Genomic DNA, 8,317 nt, shown 5'->3' on the forward strand with positions numbered 1-8,317 from the left:
CAGTCTGTTTATAATCGTAAAAACTAAAGCCAGAACTTTACAGATTCCCTGTTGACTTCCAAAATGACCACTCACGAGAAAGTAATCGATCAAAATCATCCTGTATGGGCTTTGAATGAATCAAGTTCTTCGCCAATCTACTCACTCAATTAACTCAAGCCCCAACACATCGAAAAGGATCCTATCCACAGAACTTTTTAAGACAAAAGTGTGGGTCTTTCAGGGCCAGAAATACGAGTCAGGGTCCACTTGAATGATAATGAGAGAACGTGGGTGGCGTTCTTAGCCGCTCGAGGTTCTTTTCATGTTGGGTAATTTGCACGATCAAAAGTCCCCACCGGCTTCAAGATTAAACAAAACCCCCACCAAAAGAAAGAAAATCAATAAATTATTGCGCCTTTCTTTCTGAGATTCATGTTGTTTTGGTCGTCTTTGTGGATGTTTTTATTTCTTTGGTGACATTCTTTCTCCCTGTTGTTGTACTGTACTTGATCCACAGTTAACTTCATTGAAGATGAACGTTAATCCAAACTTCCCATGGCCTTTTATGCCAATGGGTAGGGCCATTTCTTCTATTTAGACTACCCCATTTCTTCATCTGCTCTGTAATTTTTAAAGTTGGAGCTTTATTGCGTGGACGAACAGAGACCGTTTGAAAACATCGAAAAATCTTCAGCGCCAGAAAGCTGCTTCTGTGACCTTGATCCTCGCAGACCTCTGTTCTTCAGTTTTCTTCCTCAGTCTTAGGTCGGTGACTGTCTGAACTCATGGTTTTTGGAGTTTTTCAGACCCTTTCTTTTATATCTGTTTTCTGACTTGTGAGTTTTGGTGATTTCTCTAAGATTGACTGACACCATTTATTAGCTCCTTTTCAGTTGTATTTTTTTGGGTTTAAAGGGATTCCGTTTTGGATAATTAATGGGTTTCTTCTTTGTTGTTCTTTTGTTGTAACGCATTATTTCTTTTTTAAAAATTTTAATTTAAAACCAGTAGATCAAGAATGTCGTTTTCATGTTTATCCGAATTCCTCCTCGAAATCTTGAAAGTTTCAAGGTCATAAGTTTAATCAGCAGAAAATCTCGAGGAGTACTTATTGATTCAGTTGTTCACTCTTATTCTATCTTTGTACTACCATGGTTGGGTCTTCTAAAAGATAAGGTATGTGCAGAATCTGAAAGATTTTCTCGCCTTCTTTTTCTCATTTTTCGGGCATTCTCTCCACAATTCCGGTACTGGGTGTTCGAGAAAACTTCGTTTCTGAAGATTAAGCTGAAGAGTTGTTCGTCTCGCATTTTACCCGTCAGTGGGTTAGTTTAAGCTTACGGCGTGTTGTACTGTGATTTGTATTCGTGGTGCGATTGCAAGTGGCTCGTTCACAGGTTTATCGAGCTTTGGCGCGTGAAGCCTGATGAATTTTGCGGCAATTCTTTTGACGCGCTCTACTTCATTTCCATATTTACTCTAATGGGTTGCGTTTATTCGAGGGTTTGTATTGGCGAAGCTACAACTCCAAGATCTTCGAGAATTGCCGAAACCCAAAATGCCAAAACCGCCACTGAAATCGATACGATCTCTTCTTCGTCTTCCGATAGCCGAGAACGTGAGACCGGCGACCGACTGAATCAATTGAATTCAAACAACAGAGATTCAGAAGCTGGAATCACGAGACTTTCGAGAGTTTCATCCCAGTTCTTGCCCGCCGAGGGGTCTCGAACCGTTAAAGTTCCTTCTGGAAACTTCGAACTGCGATATTCGTTCCTTTCTCAAAGAGGGTATTATCCTGATGCCCTTGATAAGGCAAATCAAGACAGTTTTTGCATCCACACCCCATTTGGGAACAGCCCAGATGATCATTTCTTTGGGGTTTTCGATGGGCATGGGGAATACGGAGCACAATGCTCGCAGTTTGTTAAACGGAAGCTCTGTGAAAATTTGCTTAGGAATAGTAGGTTCCACAGTGATGCGGTTGAGGCCTGTCATGCGGCCTATTTAACAACCAATTCACAGTTACACGCCGATATCTTGGATGATAGCATGAGTGGTACTACTGCTATTACTGTTTTAGTTAGAGGTACGACTATATATGTTGCTAATTCAGGTGATTCGAGGGCAGTCATAGCAGAGCGGAGAGGAAAGGAAGTTGTGGCTGTTGACCTTTCGATTGACCAAACTCCGTTTCGAACTGATGAACTGGAACGAGTTAAGCTTTGTGGTGCTAGAGTTCTTACACTTGATCAGATTGAGGGGCTGAAGAACCCTGATATTCAGTGCTGGGGTACTGAAGAAGGAGATGATGGTGATCCTCCTAGGCTTTGGGTGCCCAATGGGATGTACCCTGGCACTGCTTTCACAAGAAGTATTGGTGACTCAATTGCTGAGACTATTGGAGTTGTTGCTACACCTGAAATTGTTGTCCTGGAGCTGACACAGGATCATCCTTTCTTTGTAGTTGCTAGTGATGGGGTATTCGAGTTTCTTTCAAGCCAAACCGTGGTCGACATGGTAATGTACTACTCAATGATATGTCTAATGTACTTCATATTGTGTTTTTTTCTTTCCAAAACCAGTAATATTGGTTGCTAATTCTTGATTGATTACTGCTTAAGGAACTACTGAATGATAAAGCCTCCTTCTACATAATATGGAATCTCGTTAATTCATACCTTTCCATCTGTTTCCCCCTAATGCTCCTCTATCTGCTGTCATCTTCCAGGTTTGTAAATATAAAGATCCCCGTGATGCTTGTGCTGCAATTGTGGCCGAGTCTTACAGACTTTGGCTTCAATTTGAGACTCGAACAGATGATATCACTATTCTTGTGGTGCATATTAATGGGCTCACCAATGTACAAGGACTTATCTTATCTTTTTCTGTTCAAGTTGAAGTTAAGAAAATCATTAGTTACTATAGTTTCTTACATTTAGTTCAACAGATATTTGTTTTATTTGGTTAGACGGTTACTAGTGAATCGACAAGATCTGGTGGAGGAGGTTTTGTTCCATCTGCTATTCCTCAAGTCATGGAAGTGACAGGATCAGAGTCTCCCTCTACATTTGGCTGGAATAGAAACAACCGTGCAAGGCAAGATTTGTCTAGGGCACGTCTCCGGGCTATTGAAAGTTCTCTAGAGAATGGTCAAGTCTGGGTGCCTCCATCTCCAGCTCACAGGAAGTCATGGGAAGAAGAAGTAACCACATGTCTTGCTTCTAATATAAAATCTTTAGAAATTTGTTTCACTGTTTGTTATTTATTTATTTACCCTGAATGAACCTTTGAGGTGTTGAGTTCTTTCCTTCATACTCCACAGGCACATATTGAACGAGCATTGCACGACCATTTCCTCTTCAGAAAACTAACTGACTCTCAATGCCAAGTTTTATTGGATTGCATGCAAAGAGTTGAGGTCATCCCTGGGCAAATTGTAGTCGAACAAGTAGTTTTCTTTCTGTATCTTTCTTTTTCTTCCCTTATCATGAAAGCCAACTGCCTCCCTTAAATCAAAATACATGCATTCAAATGAGAATTTAAGTGCATCTATTTTTATATGGTGGATTTTACATGAAAGAAATGAAGATGCCAATTATTTTTTATGTGCACGACCTGTGTTGTTTGTAGGGTGGCGAAGGTGACTGTTTTTACGTGGTTGGCAGTGGAGAATTTGAAGTCTTGGCAACCCAGGTTCCTATCATGTTTCTTTCTTTTGATCCATTATATTCAAGCCATTTTCTTGAGACTTTATGTTGACTCAATGATATCATCACAATTACAGGAAGAAAGCCATGGAGAGGTCCCTAGGGTTTTACAACACTACACAGCTGAGAAGCTCTCTTCCTTTGGCGAATTGGCTTTGATGTTGGTTTTCTTTTGTTAATGCAGCTTTATATTTTATCATATATGGGTAGTACTTCGTTTGTTATGCATATAACATATGTACAGGTATAACAAACCACTTCAAGCTTCTGTACGTGCGGTGACAAGTGGGACACTTTGGGCTTTGAAAAGAGAGGACTTTCGTGGAATTCTTATATCAGAGTTTTCTAACTTGTCATCTTTGAAATTGCTTCGATCTGTGGACCTCTTGTCGAAGTTAACAATCTTGCAATTGAGTCACATTGCAGACTGCCTTTCTGAAGTTCAATTCTCAGATGGGGAGCTGATTGTTGATGGGGTAACCTCATTTTACAACAGCACATAACTGACAAGTTTTATTTTCTTAAACTCTTAAAAGTATTTATTTCTTTATTTTTTAGACCGAAGGCTCATGTGCACTGCACATTATTCAGAAGGGGCAAGTGAGGATTACTTTTGATGCAGAGTTAATGAGCAATTCAAATGTTTACAGCTTCAATTATGTCAGTCAAAAAGAGGATGGTGCTGCACAGAGCGGTAACGAGATTTCAGCTATTAGGAAAGAGGGAAGTTATTTTGGCGAGTGGGCACTTCTTGGTGAGCATATCGGCTTCTTACGTGCAGTTGCTGTGGGAGATGTTCTGTGTACTATTTTAACGAAGGAAAAGTTTGAATCAGTTGTTGGCTCCTTACCAAAGCTCTCTCAAGATGATCAAAAGTATATTGCACTTCCTTTTGAGTTGTGTTAACATAGTTTTAACATATTTTTTTCTTCAGTCATATTTTAGACTCTACATATTGTTTGACTTTATGTAGGGCGAAAGAACACTCTTCAAACTCTCTCCATCAGTCTGCCAAATTTATTGATATTTCAGCTCTTTCTAAAGTTGAGCTCTCTGATCTGGTGAGAATACATTTTCCTGTTTGTGCTTATGTTACTGTAACTATATTTTTTGCCCTTTTTCCAGAAACTGACACCTTATGTTATCTTCGATCTTCTTTTTTTTTTTAGGAGTGGAAAATGTGTTTATTTTCCACGGAATACAGTGAAATTGGGCTAGTTCAGTTAAGGAACACAGGTTATCTTGTAGTAACTCGCCGATCTTCTTTTTAATGCCTATGATAATGTTCATGTTAGATCTCTACTTCTCAAGCTGATGGAACTGCCTTTGTGAATTTGAATTTGAAGCAGAAACTATGCTTAGTTTAAAAAGGTTTACAAGACAGAAGGTCAAAAGGCTGGGACTTGAAGCACAAGTTTTGAAGGAGAAAAATCTTATGAAGACTATCAGTTCTTCAGCTTGTGTGCCGGAACTTCTTTGCACTTGTTTTGATCAATCACATGCTGGCATATTGCTAAAGACATGCCTGGCTTGTCCTTTGTCTTCGATACTTCACGTCCCACTCGATGAATCTTCTGCACGTTTCTTTGCAGCCTCTCTTGTTATGGCGTTGGAGGATTTGCACAAGGTTTGACTCTATGGACTTGCTGTTGGCCCCCTTCAAATCCTGAATCAATTTTAGCCATATATTTTGCAATTTCTCTCCATCTTCTCTTCGTTTGAATTTTCAGCTTGGTGTTCTCCACAGAGGAATTTCCCCTGATGTTCTAATGTTGGATCAAACCGGACACATACAGGTCTATACCTTCTCTGATTTTTCTTTTCCCTACATGAATATATTCTTCGAGGTCTCCGTCTTCAGAAAAAGGGAGCAGTCATTACAACCTCACTTATATTTCTTGTATTCCTCTTATTGCAGTTGGTAGACTTCAGATTTGGGAAAAAGACTTTGGGTGAGAGAACATATACTATTTGTGGGATGGCCGACTTTTTAGCACCTGAGATAGTTCAAGGCAATGGTCATGGCTTTGCTGCTGACTGGTAAAAATGCAACTTTGGTTGCTGTTTGCAATTGATATAGTCATCTTAAAAATAACACCCAATGCTTAAATCATAAATGAGAACATATTCAAGCCATGGTGTCTATTGGACTTTGCTACTTTCACTTCAATTGAACTTACAACTCCCTAACTATGTTAACGCCCAGGTGGGCATTAGGAGTCCTAATCCATTTCATGCTGAAATGTGAAATGCCATTTGGATCATGGCGACAAAGCGAGCTTGATACTTTTTCGAAGATTGCAAAAGGTCAACTAAGTCTTCCCCAGATTTTCAGTCCTGAAGCAATTGATCTCATCACCAAGGTAATGCTAGTGATCAACAATCTCCTCTATCCTTCCCATTCTCAACTGCAGTTACTGACCTTGTACTTTGCTAACCCAATCATATTTTGTAATTTTCACCTTTTTTAATAAATAATATGATCAGTTACTTGAAGTCGATGAGAAGAAAAGACTTGGAAACGAGAACCAAAACGCTGTTAGAAGTCATACATGGTTTGATGGCGTTGATTGGAAGGGGATCCGTGAGGGTACCTTTCCCGTTCCTGAAACAATAACTTCTCGTGTAGCTCAATATTTGGAGAGCTACCCTGAAAATTGCAGTGCTTCGTTAACTAAACCACCTCAAGATCTTGAAGAACAGGACGTCCCTGAGTGGATCAACGACTGGTAGAAGTACAGCACCAACAAAACTTTCCATCAAAGTATGTACGCAGGCTCTTCCCAGGTGGAGTCTGTCTTCTGCTGATTGGTTCATGTGGTTTTCTGAGACACGAATCGATAATTTCAGAAATGGTTGGATATAATGCAAGTTGCATTGTATCAAGTCCATATTAAGATTAGGTTGGTGAATAGATCATATGTCTCCCATTTTTGTCTGTTGAAATTTGATTCCTTGTGAATACAAAGTAGGTATATATATGTAAATGAAGTAGAGTTCATTTTTTGCTCTACAGTCAAATTGTTACTCATCTTGTGAAACCTTCTATTAATGGTTGCTGATAATAAATCAAAATCTTCTTCTCCATCTAATAATGGCTTTATTGTTGGTTTTCTAGAATTCATTAGTACTTAATATATTGTCTCTCTATTTAATTTGATTTAGAGACTGGAAATTCACCAAGTCTTTGAAATAGGCTTGTGCTTTTGTGAGTAGATTGTTAGAGGAAATTCACAAGCCATTAATGATAGTCTATCTTGGGATAGTGGTCTATCTCTGTCTATATGGGATAGACAACTTATCATTTAGATATTGGTATACAATCGTTTAGAAGAAGGGTGAATACGAGGGAGAAGTAATAATATGAAAAAATTAATAATACGAAGAGGAAAAGAATAAATTGTAAAAAAGAAAAAAAAGAAGTGAAGTAAACGTTGTTCTTGCAATATTCAAAAACAACAAAAGATAAATCTTGAATTTATGAAAAACAATGATAACTTCGAGTTTTAATTTTTTTTTGTTACACGAACTATAAATATTTTTTGGTTTTATTTATGTAAATTAACTTTTTAGTTTTCACACTTTAATAATTATGCAAATTTGAGTAGCATAATTTGGAATATAAAAATGGTTGTTATCAATTTTAGAATTTCCTCCAAACATATACACTTACCGGTTATCTATTAGGTATATATTTGAAATAAACCCTTGTATATTTACTTTAAAATATAAATGAAACACATAAAACAAAGATTGATAACTATAATTCTAAATTAAAAGCAACCCAACAGAAATCAGAGAATTTGAATTTTAAGTTAATATTCGAAAATTATAAAAGATAACTGGACAAACTTGTAGTGATTAGAAAAAATATTCTTCATAAACAAAATTAAGTTTTAAAATATTTTAATTATAAAATAATACCAAATTATTATAAAAATAAAATAAAAATTGTCGCTTTAAAAAATGCCTATAAATTTCAAAAAGTTTAAAAAATAACTTTAAACCTCTAAAATGAGTTCAAAAACATATTTACAGTTAGTTTTTATAAAACGGTTGGTGTTTATGATAAAAATATTCTTAGTCTTTCAAAATTTTCAAAAAGAAAAAAAAACTTTTACTATGAACAAAATTGTTTTCCCTCTCTATTTTCCATCTTTTTCGATACCCTCCTATTCCTTTTTTTTTTCTCTCTCTTCTTATTAACTATTTGATACAATTGTTTATCTATATTAAATAAATCAATAAAATTACACTCCTTGATTAAGACATATGAACTATAATAAAAAGGACCATGAATAAAGCACAAAATGATTTTAAGACTAAAATATTTTAACAAAAATGTACATATATCTTAGTAGCAAAACACTTTTTAATTTGACTATTTATCATTTTGGTGTGTTAGAGGAGATTTTGATTTTGGGATTTTGTATTTTAACTTAAATCTTCTGTTTTATTTTGGTTGTTTAGAAAATTTGTGCAAGCTAGCTAAAAATTTGAAAATCAAGAGAAATACAAGAGTATCTATATTAAAAAAAATGAGGATATCTATACAATTAAAGGTAAAATTAGTTCTTTTCGAAGCATTTTTGACATGAAAGAAAACTTCAAACAAATTGATCCAT

At 36.5% G+C, this 8,317-nt stretch overlaps 1 protein-coding gene across 4 annotated transcripts; it reads left to right on the top strand.

Annotated features, from left to right (window-relative positions):
* The first annotated feature begins 309 nt into the window (after positions 1-309).
* LOC103500993 (protein phosphatase 2C and cyclic nucleotide-binding/kinase domain-containing protein) lies at positions 310-6,787 on the top strand. Of its 4 annotated transcripts, none has more exons than XM_008464471.3 (16): positions 324-747; positions 1,169-2,502; positions 2,714-2,845; positions 2,954-3,187; positions 3,308-3,433; positions 3,616-3,678; positions 3,770-3,852; positions 3,937-4,168; positions 4,251-4,567; positions 4,666-4,753; positions 4,862-4,928; positions 5,039-5,319; positions 5,423-5,488; positions 5,611-5,732; positions 5,899-6,055; positions 6,180-6,787. In XM_008464471.3, the coding sequence occupies exons 2-16, from the start codon at positions 1,465-1,467 to the stop codon at positions 6,423-6,425; spliced, it is 3,252 nt and encodes a 1,083-aa protein (XP_008462693.1). In that variant the 5' UTR covers positions 324-747; positions 1,169-1,464; the 3' UTR covers positions 6,426-6,787. The 4 variants fall into 4 exon arrangements, with proteins under 4 accessions (XP_050937767.1, XP_008462693.1, XP_050937766.1 ...); XM_051081809.1 differs by having other exon boundaries at positions 326-747; positions 5,042-5,319; XM_008464472.3 differs by having other exon boundaries at positions 326-2,502; positions 5,042-5,319.
* The last annotated feature ends 1,530 nt before the right edge of the window (positions 6,788-8,317 follow it).

This window comes from Cucumis melo, chromosome 2 (assembly GCF_025177605.1).
Source record: "Cucumis melo cultivar AY chromosome 2, USDA_Cmelo_AY_1.0, whole genome shotgun sequence".
NCBI classification, from domain to species: Eukaryota; Viridiplantae; Streptophyta; class Magnoliopsida; order Cucurbitales; family Cucurbitaceae; genus Cucumis; species Cucumis melo.

Bases quoted from the DNA above. Each gene is read 5' to 3' on its own strand.
- LOC103500993 (XM_008464471.3), top strand. From the start codon at position 1,465: ATGGGTTGCGTTTATTCGAGGGTTTGTATTGGCGAAGCTACAACTCCA. The intron at 4,169-4,250 runs GTAACCTCATTT...TTTATTTTTTAG, and splicing joins GGGAGCTGATTGTTGATGGG to ACCGAAGGCTCATGTGCACT. The intron at 5,320-5,422 runs GTTTGACTCTAT...TTGAATTTTCAG, and splicing joins CGTTGGAGGATTTGCACAAG to CTTGGTGTTCTCCACAGAGG.